At 36.5% G+C, this 19,031-nt stretch overlaps 1 protein-coding gene across 1 annotated transcript in view; it reads left to right on the forward strand.

Moving 5' to 3' along the window:
• The window catches only part of gabrg3 (gamma-aminobutyric acid (GABA) A receptor, gamma 3), an 80,755-nt gene extending 68,173 nt beyond the window's left edge, over positions 1 to 12,582 (forward strand). Inside the window, exons 7-9 of the mRNA XM_015398919.1 lie at positions 1,255 to 1,407; positions 8,648 to 8,847; positions 11,479 to 12,582. Of these exons, the coding sequence (XP_015254405.1) occupies positions 1,255 to 1,407; positions 8,648 to 8,847; positions 11,479 to 11,760 (635 nt within the window). The 3' untranslated portion in view covers positions 11,761 to 12,582. The remainder of the gene's footprint in view (positions 1 to 1,254; positions 1,408 to 8,647; positions 8,848 to 11,478) is intronic.
• Positions 12,583 to 19,031: the final 6,449 nt, after the last annotated feature.

Consider the following 19,031-nt stretch of genomic DNA (forward strand, 5'->3'; position numbering starts at 1 on the left):
AATACCATCAGAGATAAAGGGTTACAGCTTGTTTATAATTGCATTATTTATTATTTTGGCATTGTAGCTATTTTAGCAGTTATCTTAATGTTTTCTCCAAACATTTTCATTTTGTCTTTCTGCTGACACTTTTGCCTCCTCATAATTGTCCAAGGCCAGTCCAATTTATTGCCTGAATGAATGTTTTCTGTCTCTCCTATAATTCAATACAGCCAATTATGCAACAAGAGGAATATCCCATCTGGCTGTTTTGTAGAGTGAATATATCCTGACAGTAAAAGTAACCAAACCCACCATAAATATTCACCAGAGTACAGAGCACAACTTCAAAGAATTGATTAACAAAAGCTTTTTGGTTTTCATTGTGTCACCGTGGGGGGTGCGGTTGCTTGAGGACCCAAATGCAGAGGTGAGTGAAGCAGAGATGAGTTCTTATAGGTTTAATGAAAAACTGAGGCAAACACCCAGAAATACAGAGAATAACAAACAGCAAACATCATGGAAAACCCACGTGGAGAGCCAGAGCAGCTAACAACAACAAGGAACCAGCACTGAAGAACTGCTAGGTAGAGTATATATGGGAGACGGAACAAAGACTCGGGTAATCAGGTATGGAGCAGGTGTGGATTAAAGTGACAAGAAGGGAGCTAGGGGAAAAGAGACAGTCACAAGGGGGCAAAAGATAGTAACTAAAGGGTGCTTAAATATAATACAAAATGGAAACCAAACCAAAAATCAACAAACCGGAATTACTAAGATATTGAAAACTGAAAGCTAAAAATTCAAACTCCCAAAAGGGGAGAACGATAACACAATGACATCCATGGATTCTAGTTATCCTTTTATTGTTTTCAGCCTGTATAGTATTTGCCTGACCTGATTGGTTATTTTAACCAAACATAAATAGTGAAAAATAATCACTAGTTATGTTTTAAAGGTGGTCCCATTGGCAATATACACTATTCAACCCAAAAAAAATAATAAAATTATTGGTTGAAAAGAGTAAGTTATCTTTAGATTGAACCCATACACTCATCTATGCTTCTTCACTCTACAAAGCGTTTTCTTTACAAATTTAGAACCATTGAAACCAAAATAAACTTCAAAATATATTTCCAGCAAGGATTACTAGGATGATGTGAAAGAAGACAAGTTACACATTTATTTGCTTTTAATTGTTTTTAAAATTCGATATTAGATTTGTAATTTGCTAGTTTTGATAAGATTTTGTCTTCATTTCTTTTTAAACAACAGGTGACTACGTAGTGATGACTGTGTATTTTGACTTGAGCAGAAGAATGGGCTACTTTACCATCCAGACTTACATTCCCTGTATACTCACCGTGGTTCTCTCCTGGGTGTCCTTCTGGATAAAAAAGGACGCCACTCCAGCCAGAACAGCTTTAGGTATTTTGAAATTTTCCAAATTATAAAATTGGATGCAATCATCCCCTCATGTCAAATACTAATTTGTTTTCACTGAATTTTCTGTCCGTGTCCCATTAAACTGCAAAGACGTTTGGCATGTGTGTCATTCATTGTCTGTCATGTTGTGCTTTTTCTTGTGCATGCTCTCTCTGTTGTTGTGCAGAACAATTGGCATTTTTGCAGGTAAAGGATTTTGCTTTTTCTTTGTTTTTAATGTAGCCTTTTGTTTGAATGGCTGATTTTGTTTCCTACATTCTCACGAAACAGTTATTGAAGTGAACGGCAAACTGTTCCATCACTCAGTGCCAATATCTGTGTTGTTTTGTGCCTTGATGCTGTGGTGTCTGTGGTCATTCATACATGCAGGTGCAGCAAAAACTGGGAAACACCTGCAAAGCCCTTGGTGCTTCCCTGGGATGTAAAAGACAAATGAGCATCCAGGTGCTACCAATCAAATGAATTCCATTAAACAATAAATGAAATTGTTGCCAAACTCTATTCCAGCAGGAATTTCTGCAGCTTAGTAACATGTTTCCAATAAGTGTGCAAAGATGTCAGGAGGAAAAATAGTAATGAACTTGGTCCTTTTCAAACTATTAAGTCTTTCACTCTACACAGAGAGAAAATAAGTGGAAAATATTTAAGATAGCTAGCAATCCTTTTACTCATATTCTCCTCAAGACGACTCTGTAAGGCTTAGAAGTTGCAAATGAAAGAACTCCATCTCCGATGTTACAGGAATCACTTTGCATAATGTTTAACCTCCAGCCTGTACCAAAGACTGATATCTTATTGTTTGTTTAAAAGAATTACCAGGAGAAAATTTTTTTCTTTCTGAAACAGAAATCACAGCACGATTAAGATGCATTTACATGAACCACACAGCTGAAAAAACAATAATTAGAGCAGATGAGACCCCTGAAGATATTTTACAACACTTTTCAAGGCAAACATTTCATAATTCTATTAAATTCAGTTCACAACTGTTGAGAACAGTGGTGGAGAACTGATTATGTGGATCTGCTTTGCAGCAACGAGACCTTTCAGATTTTGAGTCAAACCCCAGTGTTTATCAAATGTTCTAAAGTCAGAGGTGAGTCCATAATTCCAACGACTAAAACTCAATTTGCAGTGAGGAATTTTATCGGACTGTGATCCAGAACAATGCGGCTAAATTTAAGCAGAAATCCCTGGAAAACAAAGAAGTTGCTTTGATGATCCACTTCTGTGATCTAATTTATTAAGCTTGTGTACCCTCAATAGCACCTTAAATGCGCATGTGATTCTCCTTACAAAGGTTGTAATCTATCAAAAACAAACTGATCGTGAAAATGCGTAGTCTCTTACACCAACTCTGATTGAAGCGCAAGCAGTAGCTAGAATTTGAGGACAAGGAAAGTTGGTGACACTGATGAGGTGAGGTGAGAAACTGAAGCCAGTTTGCATTATAATTCCTTTAAGATATTTAAATTCAATTCATGCATAATGTTAATCATAAATACACTTTTTCAGGTTCAAAGCTGTAGTGTGATATATGCTTGTACTGCTGGGTACTGTATGACCACCTGTCAAAACAAGAAAATAAGAAAAAACAACAAAAACAAGAAAATAAGATCAACCAGCTGAAATGAATTCCAAATCAAAGTTTGCACAATGTCTATATGTTTTCTCACCATTTTTCTCTCCAATGGTCAAAGGCTTGTGAAGCAATCGCACTGATTTGTTTAAACATCTAAGTATTGTTTTGAACTCCACATGATGGAGACATTAACTAGAGATTTAGAAGGAAATACATTTTCAGAGACCCCTCCTTGAACTGCCACCTTACGTGTTAGATGGGTTTCAGTGCCTGGATGATGACAGAAGCTGTGTTGTTGAGGGCATGAACGGGTCTCCCAAGGCAAGTAGACTCTGGGCAACAGGTCAGACACAGAACAATTCAAAGATCCCTCATGATGACCAAAAAAAGAAAAAGAAAAACAAATGATAGACATGTGATGTCACCTAGTAAAGCGGAGCAGAGACTACACCTTGGAGCCAGGCCTGAGGTTGGGATTCATTGGCAAGCACCTGGTGGCCGGAATCTTTCTGGCGGGACCTGGCAGGGCCCAGTCTGAAGGATTGACGCTATGCCATTCCCGAGATGGCTCACCAGCTGCATGAGAGACCAGTGCAAAGAGAATTGGGTGACAGTCAAAGGAGGAGGCCTCAGTGACCCTATCCACGTACACTTAATGTTGCTCTGGGGACGTGGAATGTCTCCTCGCTGGGGGGCTCTGCTGTCCCATTTTAGAGTTTAAAGCAGTGGACAAGAGGGTTGCATCCCTTCGCCTTTGAGCAGGGAGTAGGTCTGTGACTGTTGTTTCAGCCTATGGGCTAAATTACACTATGGAGTACCAGGCAGCAAGCAGGTACCACAAGGCCAAATGTGCCGCAGCCCAGGCGAATGCAGAGGCAAAAACTGGTCTTTGGAGGAGTTTAGAGAGGCCATGCAGAAAGACTGTAATTTTTTGTCAAACTGTGCAGCACCTCTGAAGAGGGAAGCAGTGGTTTGCTAATGTTGTTTTCAGTTGGGGTGGGGAGCTGCTGACCCTGAAAGAGCACATTTTTGGAAGGTGGAAGGAGTACTTTGATGATCTCCTCAATCCAACTGACACACCTAATGTGTTGGAAGGAAAGGCAAGGTGCTTGGTGCCAGTTTTATTCATCACTCAGGCTGAAGTCACCGAGGTTGTCAAAAGACTCCACAGTGGCAAGGCTTCGGGGGTGGGTGAGTTCTGCCCTGAGTACCTCAAAGCTCTGGATGTTGTTGGCCTGTCGTGGCTGACACAACTCTTTAGCATCGTGTGGAGTTCGGGGACAGTGCCCCTGAATTGGCACACTGGGGTGGTGGTTCCCCTGCACAAGAAGGGTGTGTTACAACTATAGAGGAATCATACTTCTTAGCCTCCTCAGGAAGGCCTATGCAAGGTTGATTGTCGACTGACTGTCGAACCTCGGCTTCAGGAGGAGTAGTTTGGTTTTCTTACTGGATGTGATAAAGTTGCCCAGCTCTACAGCCTCTGCAGGGTGCTTGAGGGCTAATTGACGTTTGCCCAAAAGGTTCACATGTGTTTTGTGGACCTGAAGAAGACATTTGACTAGTTCCATCATGATGCCCTGTGGGGGGCAGTTCAGCAGTACGAAGTCGGGGGCCCTTTAGTAGGGGGGATCCGATGTTTTATACAGGCGAATTGCAAACATTAAGTCAGACCTGTTCCCAGTGAATGTTGACAGGGCTTCCCTCTGTCACCAGTACTGTTCATAACCTTGTTGAACAGAATTTCAAGGACCAGGGAGGGCCTAGTTTGTTGTTTGATAAATCAGAATTTTCTTTTGTGTACACAGTTTTCAGCTTTTGAGCACATGCAGTCTTTTCGAATATATCCCACTCAATCCTTGATAAATGAGACCCATGATCTTTAACTGGTTGAAATTCTGCCTCGAGGTTTAAAATGACTACACCTAGATGAAAACTTTAAAACCTTTTAGAACTAAAACAATTTTGTGAAAGAGAGGGGCAAAGCTTCTTTTTAATTTAATTCAAATCAAACAAATTAATTTGTCCTTTCTGTTTACTCCATTATTTAATTTCTCTTTGAGAGTACTAAAGTATTTTGGGATAAAGTTAAATTGAACTAAAGCCACAGGGCAGTCAAAGAGACTTCTATAACACATAATTATTTAGAGCTTGAGTTCCTCAATTCCAGTCCTCTTGGTTAGGGGTCCTGCACTTTTCACATGTGTAATTTAAAGTTAAAAACAACCCACTGGACTCTTTTTTCCAAGTTTGAAGAAAGCCCAACAAAAGCCTTGTTTTTCACTAGAAAACATGCAAATTGAAATTGATGAAGGGTCCACCCCTTTGGAATGGGGGTCGTTTGGCTTCTTTTGTTAGCCCACAAATGCCCCATACATGTCTATGTCTCTGCAAAAAGTCCAGTGGATTGCTTTTGACATTTGGAATGACTATGACCTGGATGACTGAGAAACTTCACCAGCATGTGTAATTAAACTTTTTGATTTGGGCTTGTAAAGACAGAGACACATCTAAAAGGTGCAGGGCACCAAATCCTAAGGACTGGACTTGAGGAACCCCGTTGTAGTGGATAACAACAGATTTCTCACTTTTCTGGGGACTGGTTTCAGGTTGGGTTATGACCACTACAGCTGACTCTTAATGCTACTGAATTACTCATTTAATGCTGTATTTAGTTTTTATCAGGACTGTCATGAAAATCATTTAAACTTATTTATTCTCCGGTTACATGTACAGAAAAAAAAAAACATTTAATGTGCTTTAATTAATGTGAATCTATTTCAATAACATAAGGATGCAATAAAGAAGACAATAAATGATTACAAGCTGAATGTAAAGACATGAGGCAATTTAAAGGATAATTGAAAACATGACTCTGCCACTGGGCATTTTTTTTATAAAAATGTCAGCAAAATGGATACTTTAAAAGAGATAAAGCAAACTTTCAGGATGAGTGGGAGGGTTAAGTGGAATGCAGTCAGGATAAGGAAAAGGTACAGGGAGAGACAAAATTATTTAAGAACCTAAAATGAAGCATTTGGCCAATGCTTAGCTTTAAAAACGTTGATCAAAGTTTGCAATTCCAACTCCAGACTTTCCACGAGAGTGTGTGTCTGACTGACACACATTTTATGGGTGGAACCTTTCATTTTGACTCAGAAGTCAGAATAACAGTTACAGCTGCTGCTGGTGTTAAAGGTGGTCCTATTGGCAATATACGAACAATTGAGAATATATGCAGGAAACTGGGAAAATTGACGCCAACTTTCTAGTTCCAATTTCTACCGTAACACAAGGCTGTGGCGTAGACATGTACCAAGCTGTACCATTTTAACTTCTCTAGTATCCTCCCTTCAACCAATAGAGGGCAGCAGTCTGACATGTCCAAATTTGCATATTACCGGGCGTGGCAGTGGTGCAGAGGTGCAGGGGTTAAGCACACAACCCATGTTCAGAGGCTTTGGTCCAAGACCTGATGCAGGTTTGAGTACCGGGGTGGTAACCTTTGACTGATCTCATTTTCTTTCTGCCTAATCTCAAAAATATTAAAGAAAAGGCCAGTAAAGTTTAAAAAAACTTTTGCACATTAACAATACAAAAAGGATCCTCAAGGCACAATTTATAAAGTTTATTTGCAAAAGAAATCTATTGATTTAGGGTTTAGTTCTTCTTTAGGTCTTTGTGATTATAAAGGAAAAATATGTTGAATTCATGTACGCAATAAGAGAGTTTACAAAATTTCAACAGTAGCAGCATTTTATTTACACTCCAAGAAGTAATAGTGAAGAAAACATTCCTTTTAAGCAATAACCTAGTCTAAGACATCTGTTAGAATAGATGTTTCTGAGATGCTCATCTGCTACTCACACTATGGCAAAACCTTGAAATGTGTGCCACAGCCCCAGAAAGGAGATGAGGGTAATCACAGTGGCAGCCAAAGGATAAAGGAGAAGTGTGAGAAGCCAGTCTAAAATAGATGAGGCCAGAAGGTTACCTTGGGAACGTCAATGAAACAGTAACAGATGTTTCATTTTGTCTTCTTCTTCCTTCTGGTCAGTGTTACAATTCATTCATAAAAAGTGGCCCAGAAGCTTAATATTGTTCTGATAGAGTGCATTGGGTTTAAAAGATAGATGATGTATAATATTTATTGTTTACTTAACCTTAGCTTTTGTTTTAGACTAAATTATTTTCATTTTTAAAAAAGACCAATGTGATGAATGACACACAATAACAAAAAATGCAGGCTATGCCCACAAAATATGCTTTTAGCATAAGTGTCACGCGGTTGTCTAAAATGTTGGCAGACATTACATGAACATACTTAATAAATATACTTTTTGTGTTTTGATTTTTAAAAACTATATCATAACCAACTATACGCAAAACCTTTAAAATAAATAGACTACATTTTTTATTAACCAGTTCTTCCATAATAAATTCTCCAACTCTTTATAAAATGTTTCCTGCCTTTTGAGGCTGAAAAATTGTTCATAATGTCTGCAGAAATTAATATGGTCAACTACTAATCTAAATAGTCTTTGTTGTGTCACAGACAATCTTAAACAGTTCTTTATAATTTTGAGCTTCTAAATGCACCATTTCAGCAGATGCAGCAGTGACTGCAGTGCAGGCTTTCTATATGGCTATCCAAATATGTTAAAGGTTTTCCATCTGTGGACCACTGTGCTCTGTTCTCCAAAGACGAACGGGCCCGTTCGTCCATAACAATTTGCATGTTTTCAAAACAAAAACAAGGCTTTGATGGGCTACTGTATAAAACCTCGAACGCAACGCTATTCTTGACATTTTGAATTGAAAACGCTTCCTGGATGGGAAGTAAAACGTCTTGCACTTGGAAACAAAGTCCAGTGGATTGTTTTTTTAACTTTTTTTGGAATGACTATAACCTGTATGACAGAGAATCTTCGCCAGCATCTTCTCCAAAGATAGGTTTGTCAGGGAGAAGTTTATGCTGATCTTTTCTCATCTCTGCATCAAGCTACTGTAACCCTAAGACCAGTTAAACTTTTTTGTTGTTTTCATATATAATTAATAATTCCTAAATGATCAAATATATTTTATTGTTAAAAGTAAAAATAATGACATATATTTTGTTATCATAAAAAAATATTCATGCAATAAAAACAAATCCATATCTTTTACTTGCTCTTGGAGGCCCCCCAGTTGCCCTGTAGCCCTAAGCAGGTGCTTGGCCTTCCTGTGGCTTTGGCCAACCCCTGCCAACTGGCCAACTTCACATAATCGTGCCTTCCACACATACATATTAATGGCTTTATCACAGCTGGCAGGCATCTAACAGCCAGCATGTTTGAGATGACTGAAATAGTGATTTAAAAAGTATATTAGAGAGAAACCAGGGGAAGGATTAAAAAGCCCCCTTTTGACAAATGTATTTTCCTTGGTTCTCTGAAATTACATTTGCTCCCCCGATTTTAGCAAATGGCACCTGCAAACTCTTATCAACCAAAAAAAGTGTACTTTTAAAAAGTGCTGCTTTATAAGCGATTGTAAAGGCTTTATTTGACATTATTAAAAACAACTACTTTTTTTACTCTTTTCTGTTAAATTATTTTTAATTCAAATATGTCATTTGATTTTTTTGTCCCTTTTTTTCAGGAATAACCACAGTCCTTACTATGACCACACTTAGTAGTGTGGCCAGGACATCCTTACCCAGAGTGTCTTATGTCACCGCCATGGACCTTTTTGTCACCGTTTGCTTCCTCTTTGTCTTCGCTGCCTTGATGGAGTATGCAACGTTGAACTACTACTCCTACAGCATTCAACGACCCAGCTGCATGGAAGCTAAAAGGCTGGTATGTTTGCTCTGACTGTTTTCATTCATATACAGTGGCGCCACTGTAAAAAATCAAAATCTAGATAAGTCATTTTTTCTTAAAATAAATGCATTTGTTCTTGGATTGAGGAGTTAAAAGTGACATTTTGCCAATGGAACAAGACAATTTACTCTTAAAATAGGAAAACACAACTGCATTGTCTTATTTAAAGTGCATTTTATCTAATTATCTTATTTTAAGAGTAAAAATACTCATTCCATTGGCAAACTACCTCATTTACTTACTCAAATTATGGGTAAATAAACTTAATTTAAGAAAATTCTACTTATTTCTAGATCGTTTTTCCAGTGTTGACTTAAGCTTTGCTTTGCTTTGTCACAGTGCTCCTAACTTATTTTCCTCTTGTAAAATGTAAAATCAATTTTCCCTATATTGAAATAACCTTGATGTGTTGAGGAGTGCTAGCAAGAAAAATGTACTAACTCAGCAATACTGTAAAAAAAAAAAAAAAACTATAGCATATACTGCATAAACTTGTTTTTTTAAAGTAGAATGTGCAGCATTTACCTTAGAGATCAGATGACTTGATCAGATGACAGAGGTGCATTAGAAAGGCTGCACTGCATTAATGGATCTCACTCACAGACGGCCGCCCTTTTGGTTTCCTCTCTTTCATCAGTTTGGTTTTCAGGTTTTCTTTAGTCTCTTTTTTTTCCATTTTCCTGATGTTTACATTCTTTAAGTTGTTGTGGGAGTTCATTTGATTTCTTTTTATTTCAGTTCTGTTCTTCATACATTAAGCATCATTTTCTGTTTTATTTCTTCATAATGGTTTCTTTGCATCTCTGATCAGCTCCATTCATGTGAAATAGTTTTCTTTTCCTCAGTCTCCCTGTGGTCCTTCTGCTCCAGCTGCTTCACATTATCTCCTGATTAACTCACCTGCATTAATTGCCATTGCTGCTCGTATTGCTTTTCCAAGTTGACAGCACACATACCTCAGTGGAGTTTTTCAACAATGTTGTTTGATTAAATGCATAGCCTCTGCTCTTTCTCAGCACTGGCCTTCGTACTATCTTTTTTTACACTCGTGGTTTGAAAAGAGAAGTTTTGGAAAATTAATCAAAGCACCATTTTGTGCACAATACGGAAGTTTTTACTGCAATCTAAAAGCTTAGGGTAAAATATATAGAGAGACAGAATGCAGGGTGGATGTAATCCTCAATACAATAAAAAATGGTTTAGTTCAGTTTAATATGTATAAAATGTGCTATAATAGGTGAGATTACTGCCTCAACTGAGTAATTATCCTCAAAGCCCAAAAGTAAATAAAAAAAGGTAAATATACCCTTTAGATTCTGATCCTAGACCCAAAGGCAAAATCTACACTACAAAAAATAAAATATATGTATGTCATTTTTTCTTAGAATTGCTGTATTTTCCCCCTGATTTGAGTAAGTTAATTTGTCAGTGGAGTAAGATGATTTATCTTTAAAAAGTGAAAAAAATAAAACTATTATTCTATTTCAAGCGCTCAATATCAAAATACTCACTTCACTCCCAAATCATCTAATTTACCTGTTCAAATTAAAAGCAAAAAACGTTATTTAGTACATGTTTACCTATTTCTAGCTCAGTTTTTTCAGTGTGCTTCTAAAATGATTCCACCAGGAAGATGGCATCCTTCTCTGTCAGCATAGTTTGTCCACATTTTACTGCATTTATGTTATTTAAATTCAGCCAAACAACTTGGCATTGTAAAAGGCCACAAGTCATGAAAAAATACTGTTAGCTGAAAGCCAGAAAAAAAAAACAGACCTCTTACACTGCTGGTTATATCTCCTTAACGTATCACAGTTTTATCTGGGTCTCCCCAAAAGCACATTTATTAAAGCAAACTGTATTGGGATTAATTTATTGTAAAAGGTAATATTTCTGTCAGATACTGTAAAAATTAAAATCACTTAATCCAGCGTATATTAATTTAGACTAAGGTCTTATTTCATCACAAAGGGGAGAATGAATCTATATGACCAAAAGGAGCAAGACGCGTACATTTCATTGTCACATTTACCTATGTGGTCACACACTTCTAATATATTATCCTTTCATCTACTGAGACAACCCCATTTAAACAGCAATAAACCCTGCCCACCTTAGGAGACAGGGAGTCTACATCGTACCATGTCATACCATTAGTGCATGTGGGAATTTATCATCTTGTCAGTGTCAATCCCTTCAGTAAATCCCAAATTGTAAAAACACATCCTCTGGGGATCTCTCCAGACGTAAACATTAAATTTTGTGCTGCACCAGCAAAAAATGTCTTTTAGGCTGCAGCATTCTTAACTTTCAGCTAATGTAAAATGGAACTAAAAGTTAAAACTTTAAAAATGCGCAATAGTCTTCCACTTAACTGCAAAAAAAGTGTTTGTATACACATTTTTTTTCCAAATAAATTCATGCAAAAATTATCTTAAGCTTGTCTAAAAGTGACTTCTTATTAAAAATACAGGGCTACAGATTTGGACTATCTTGTAAAATAATTAGTCCATTTTTCTGACAATCCTCTTTTTGTTGTTTTAGTAAAATGGCATTTTACCAGCCGCAAAGCTCTCACTTTTATTTCTTATATCTGTTATTTCTCAGAACTTCTCTATCCTGGACGTGAGACCTCCTCCTCACACCGTCATCGCTTTGAACAACTCGATGTACTGGCAGGAGTATGAGGACCCCTGTGTCTATGAATGTCTGGACGGGAAGGACTGCCAGAGTTTCTTTTGCTGCTTCGAAGAATGTAAAGAAGGCACATGGAGAAAAGGAAGAGTCCACATAGATCTACTTGAACTAGATGCATACTCGCGTGTTTTCTTCCCCACTTCCTTCCTGCTGTTCAACATTGTATACTGGGTAGGCTATCTCTACCTTTAGTGCAGTATGTACAGCAGATTTGGAATCAAAAGTCAGAAAGTTGGCATAGTCTTGATGTAAGGTACAGTAACAGCAAATAAGCTCGTCCCCATGGTAGCTGAACATCAAGCAGGCAGAGATAACTGCTGTGGCGAGTTTAGGCGTGACAATACACAGCAGAGTTTTTCTTTTGTCCGCGGTACTCAGCTGTGTAAACTCAGAAAGGACTGTGAGGACAAACAAGCAGTGTGCCGCGCACTGGGACTCCAGACTGCTCAGGCAGTAAGACGGCTTATGTTGTAGGAGAACTGTTATCCAGCCATCAGTCAAATCTAACTGATGAAAATCCAAGGACATTCAAACAATTCCTAGTGCCTTCATTAGGAGGGGTAGATACTATCCGTAACAATAATCAGGGAATCTCATTTATAGATTAGAACAGAAGAGCCTGGCTTTGACTGATTATTATTTAGAGCATAGAGCTACATCTAGATAGTGTCCACAGGTCGGGATAAACAACCTTTTTGTTTGCATACCTCCATCAGTACTTTCAGCTTTGTTAGGCTGTTACAAAAAAACAATTGTTTTAAAATCAGTTATTTGGTTTAAAGTCCTTGTATTGAGATTGTTGAGAAAATGTTGAAGCAACCAGTTTTTTCCAGCTGTGTGAAGCATAGAATAAAACGGCACTCCCCCTCCTCCATCTATTTCTACACACTGCAGATTGAAACAAGGTTTCTACAGTTGTTTTTCCTGCTTAGACTTAGATATAAGTTGTATGCATAGCGTATACAAAACGGAATTTCGTTTTTGTACAGCTTTCATGATATTTCTATTTCTTAAAGTGCAGCAGTGATCAAATGTAAACAGTGGTGGAGAAAAAAAACTATTCAGAAAAATATCTGAATCTCCAAGATAATGGTAACTAATGGCCAAGACTAACAGATTTTTACCTTTAATTCCATCTCAATACTAATTTTAGAAAATGGTTTATGTGTTTGTTGGATTTTTTTTAATAAATCCCTTAAGCCACTGTCACTGTATTATATATGATCGTGCATGAAAATTTGTGGTTACTTAGAACCAATCGCTCGCCATGAGAAACAGATACTGCCAACCAGAACATAATTAGATTCTTCCAAATTTGCTCCCTGCTGAAACTCAGTCAAGAAAATCGCTAGAATATTTTTTTGGATCTTATGTTGTTGTTCATTCACTCTTTCATTCCCGCCTTCTGTCTCCTGATACCAGATCAGGACTTGCCCACAGGTGGTTCCTGCACGTTTCTCACATTCCCCATTTTCCAGGACTGAAAATGTAATGTTTCTAGGACGTTTAAGCCATTTCTTAAAGCATATAATTTTAATGTATTAATGTATTGTAGAGTCTGGTAATGGATGGATGCCATACTTTTTAGAAACTGCTTAGAAACCTTGCATCTATAGAATCCCTCATCAAAATATTCACCCTTTAAGCTGCTAAATCATTCTGAGTATGTTTTTAATGCATTAAGTAAATTTTCTAATTGGTTCTCTATAGCTTATGCTCATATGGTGGCTATTTCTGTAGTTTGATGTTACGTTAATTTCTTATCTCTCTTTGGTAAGATAGTTTGGCAGAAAACAGCAGTCTTGTATATATGCCTAGACTGGAAATAGTTTTCTGACATAGATTGTTCCTGTTAGTTTGACTCATTGGCAGAAAAAGAAACTTTACTTTGGTAACTGAGAACCGCTTATAAAGAAAATACTCCAAAAGTGTTGCAGCATGTAAGTGCAGCAAAGCAGCAGTGTTATTGCAGCAGCAAACCATATTATTATGTTCTGCAAGAAATAAACAGGAAAATGGCCTCTTCACTTCTGAAACTAAACTAAACTGAAATTATTTATCCAAAATAATTTACTAGAGTTTTCCATTTCTCTACACTACAAGGCCTGATCTTCAAAGATTCAAAATAATGGGTGCCATTTTTTTTTTTTAGTATGTGCAATAAGTGAGCGTGTTTCGAGTGATTTACAAAGATTGCTGCACAAATATTAAGACACTTTGTTTGGCTCTGGCAGTTCTACAGGCAGTTTAATATAGAGGATCTAGAGAAAATGATAAATGAAAATCAGCCATTCTTAAATTATAAATTCCACTATTTAATAATGGAATAATAAATTTAATGTATAATTCATCTTTAATAATTCAATTTAAAATGTGCAATTAGAAAATACTTTTCAAGTTGTTTTCCAACTTGCTTGATTTAAATGTAAAACTGTAAATGGCTTGTTTTCTTTATCAGTGACTCTCTAGGTTCTCTATAGTTTAAGAGTCAAGAGAAAGAAAGATGAAGATCTAAGGCAAGTGGCATACATACATTATTAAATAAAATAATTGGTGCCTTATGCGTGGTTAACTTTGATCATTTTTTGAGGAAGAATAAAATCTCTGTTGTGACGATGCACACTTTCAAAATACTTTGCCACACATTCTTCAGTAATATTATTATGTTATTTCTGATGGTCAAAGTAGAATCTCTCTCCATCCTCTGCCTCCTGTGTGACAATAATGATCACAGATATTTTTGTGCATCAGATTGCACCTGACTTTCTTTCGGCTGCAGTTGTTTTTTCGAAAATCACTTTGAACACTGTAAATGTTTACATTTGCATAACCTCCACCTGGAAATTTGTGCAACTTATTAATCAGAATATGATATATATATATATATATATATATTGATGAAATCAAACTCTTTGCTGTGTTAACACAAAAACATTTGCATCTGTTTTAAGACCCTCAAACCTTCTGAAGTTCAGGCCCTCAGTCTATAGTTTTTGTTAGTTATAACAAGATAACAAACCAATATATGAGCTTTCATAGTATTTATTACTATTTTTAGAGTATTTATTACTGTTAATTCAATAACTTACTCATATGCATTTGTCTTATAGTTAACCGTTAAACCAAAAGCAAACTTGTCTGCAGGATAGATTTCCTATCCAACAATTTTTTCCAGCTTTTTTTTTTATTTTTTATAGCAAACCACTTGTAGCTCATCAAACACAAACATACCTAAATAGGCTTTCATACAAATAAGTGAATAACTGTGTTAATCGATTTACCATCTTATATTAATTCTTTGTAAATGTGCCCATTCAAATATATTAAGACTACTCATCTGTGTTTGGGTCTTAATTTGTTTGCATGCAGACACCGGAGCATTATCCTGACAATGTTTTGGCACATTTAGAGAGAGAATGATTGTTTTAATATGGACTGGTTGTTTAGTAATTAGATTTTCTTGTTTTCTCATTTGACCTTGATAGCATTAGAATCACACATTTAGCTGAGGAGAACATCTGATTTACCTCCAGAAATAACCTGCAAGGCTACAGCCTGTTTTAAACAAAAAGGTGCCTTTTGCTACAGGCAGTAAGCTTTACACCTTTGCTTCACATTTTTTCTTCTCTCAGTTATTTCACAAAGTGCAATTTCTTTTTTTAAAACATCTTAAAATCCTAACTAACAGGTTTTGATCTTTGAAAAAAGAGCAGCGTGGTAGCTGTAGGTAAATTAGATCAAATTTGAAGATAAAGCTTCATTTTCTCCAATGTGGATTATTTTAAATTTATTTCAGAGGTATTATTATGTATATTATATTAAAGATCTGATCACATTATAACATGAAGCATTAGAGGGTTAACTGCGTGGTCACTGTTTTAGGCAAGAAGAAAATGCTGTGCACTGGTAGAGCAGGTCTGAAGGACTACATTTTGTGCCTGCTGATCAACAGCAGACTAATACATGTAATGACACCGTGATTGCTCATTCAGTCTGACAGCAGCACTTCTGACTGTTTTGTTCTTTTTGTTTTGCATTCACTTATACTGATTAATAGATTGCATAACTCGTCATATTAGAAATTTCTGATGCTGTAATTTGAGTTCAAGACTCTGCTGTTTCTTTGGTTCTTCTTTATTCATCAAACTCAGTTTGATATTCGCCCAGATGTTCGTTTCAAAAGTTGCTCAAAGGACAATAATCAATTTAATAAATCGTCCTTTTATATTCATTTGTCATGTAAAGAATAATGAAAAATGTCCCAAGTGAGCTTAAAACATGTTGCACCTGCAGTAGATAACTTCTAGAAATTAAAACAGCTCATCTGTGATCAGCACAGTGGTTAATTTTAACACTTTTATTATTATTTAAAACTGACTGACGGATCATGCACACAAAAAAACATGGTTATTCAGATTGGAGATGGTGATAATATTGTGAAACGTGAGTAAAACAGGAACATCTACTGAAGTTTCTCAGTGGAATATCAAATTAAGGCAGGGGAAACCCATGGAATAGTTGACTTTGACTGTTTTTTAAGTTTACGGAATTAGAGTTTTAGTTACCTGTGTTTGACACCTGTGTTTGACCTTCCTGTGTTTGACACAGGAAGGTCAAAGATGTACAGTAGCAGCTGCGTCCATTTCCTTTTTAACCCAACAAGTATTGCACCAATCCACATTTTTTACTTCTGATCCTCGAATTGCATAACAGCTCAGTGTGTTAAAGATGTAAAACATTGATCATATATATTACTCTTTCAATCAACTCATTGAACAACGTGAACCAGCGTGTGAGTTAACGTTATAACTACTTTGCAGACTAAGGCTCCAGGTCGGAGCTGTTACTGCGAGCTCCAGCCAGCTGTATACAGAGGGTTATGTTATTCTTACCACACAGTGCAGCACGATGTGATCAACCATTTGCATATGAAGTTGTTTCTTTCTCCCACCTTTTTTTGTATTCCTGTACTCTGTGATGATCAAGGACCTAAAAGATTTTTCTGGCAATTCCAATACTGCCTCCATTCTTCATCAATAGCAAATAAAACCCAGTAAACAAATACCTCCTAATCACATATGTTATCCTGCCCAGTTCTTCCTTAATCACAGAGATGCTAATTCATATTGGTTTAGTATTTCCATACATTTCCCATTTAATGGGGAATTATTACTTTACAAATTACTGATGTGGCACATTCACACAGGATTTAAAATACTATCACCATGAATACTACAAATGTGCTCCCTGAATTAAACTATCCCATATGAATAGAGCTATTGTTTAACATTTAAAGATATAAAAAAAATAAAAAAAAAAAAACTTCTGAATCTGAATCTTTGCTGAGATAAATGGCTTTGTCATGTTTTATGCTTTTAGGTCAGCAATTCACACATTTGGTCATTAAACCTGAAAGTATAATTCAAGAAATTGCTTATTAAGTCCTTAGAGTATATATATATATTTTTTAAGTATTATTTGCTGATTTTAAAAATGTAATTGAAAAGGTTAACCAAAAGGAGAAGCAGCAGAGAAATTAGAGCTCTAAACGGAGAACTAAAGTTGGGTTCTATGGCTGAATCGGAGGCAGTGAGAACAGAATATGAGGGAGAATAAATACTTAATATTTTATACTTATGATATATGACACTATTACAAGATGTATTTAAATATAACAGATATAAATTTTTGCTATTTTCATGATTCTCTTGTAGTGTATCTTTAAAAAAAAAAGATATTTAAATTAGAAACTAAAGTATGACTTAAAATGTTGGATTTTGACAGTGTTGTGTTATTCAGTATTTAATTGGAACAAACTAAATTTCCACTGGTAACCCCTGCTTTTGATAAATAATCTCATTGCAAACTCAATTGCATCTCAATAAGACACCAAACAAATGAGTATTATTTTTCTGATAAATATTGCTAAACATTTGGACGGCAACAGAGGGATTGGGGCTGGGATTTGATCCAAGCTCAGTATTTGCATGTTTATAGCTCCAGGCTGAGCCTGCAGACCGGCTCCAGGCACCGTGTCATCTGTGCCGTGGATGAGTGGGACTTATCGGGGGCATCTATGACACTGAGCTAGTGACAAACCATAGAATCATTCTGCTCTTGCTAATGTTCTGTGTCAACATCTTGAAAACTAATGTTGCGTGGTTTTGTGATTTAAAGCGTTTTGTTTCTTAAGCAGGCAGATTTTCAGCGCATCGGAGCAGTTTGTGCAAACTTTAGTTCAAACGCCGCTCCAAGTTTAAGCCACATTCAGTAAATGTTGTTGGAATAAATAAGCCAAAGACTGTTCAGTTCACTCTGCCATACTAAAACCTTGTTCTCTGTTGTACAATAACATGAGGTGCCACTGGAATGAAACCTTACAGTAACAATACAAATATCTGATAATCTTGAAGCTCTTTGGTGCCATTTTTATTATCCATGTAACGCTGGAAATTCGTGCCAGTAATTATTTATGTGCTACAAGAGGCTTCTGCAATGTACATGTGTTTGGAGTTGATTTCAACACCTGTGTCTTATTTTTTGTTTTATATGTATTCTCTTCTAGTTAATGTCTTATAAAACTCATTGTAACTTTATCCTGCTTTAATCTGCTAATATCTGTGGCACCAGTGTAACATGCAGTGCAGTAGAACTGCCATATCCAGTGGTACAAGTTTAATTCTGAGTGTATTTTTTATATTTTTTTCTTTTTTTATTTAGGCTCACCTTGTCTATTCCTAGTGTTTTCCATTGTTTTCCTTCTTCTGCTATTTTTTATGATCAGGATGTGCATAACTGATTATAAAAAAAATAAAGTTTTCTTAGAAACACAGAGGTGTTGTTTCCAGTTAAATGAATATTTCATCAGCTTTTGACCCCGAACAAAAACAGTGCAACCGACATGTGACCCCCTAGAAATACCTTAAATGACTATACCCTATTGTTATTTATTTATTTATAAACATTATTGTTTTTAATAATACATTTCCTCCCTCAATATACATAATGGATCAATTCAATTCAATTGAGGGTTAGGGTTTGGTTAGGGTTAGGTTTATGTGGTTATTAGTTAGGGGTAGGTTAAGGGTCTGGGTTAGGCCATATAAAATGAAGGCAAGTCAATGAAATGTCCCCATATGTAGCGGTGTGTGTGTGGCCCTGCAATGGACTGGTGACCTGTTCAGGATGTACCCTGCCCTTTGCCCACAGAATGCTGGAGATAGGAACCGGCCACACTGCAACCCTGATGGATTACACACCAGAAGATGGATGGATGGGTTTCAATAAGATGTTTTTTAAGATAATTGGCATCAAAAAATGTTTCCTCTCTGACTTTATATTTAAGTTGGCTAAAAGTAAAAAAAAATACACTTTATTAGGTACACCTGTCCAACTGCTCGTTAACACTTAATTTCTAAGCAGCCAATCACATGGCGGCAACTCAGTGCATTTAGGCATGTAGA

The sequence above is a fragment of the Cyprinodon variegatus genome, unplaced genomic scaffold (genome assembly GCF_000732505.1).
Source record: "Cyprinodon variegatus isolate N-32 unplaced genomic scaffold, C_variegatus-1.0 Scaffold972, whole genome shotgun sequence".
In the NCBI taxonomy this organism is placed as follows: Eukaryota; Metazoa; Chordata; class Actinopteri; order Cyprinodontiformes; family Cyprinodontidae; genus Cyprinodon; species Cyprinodon variegatus.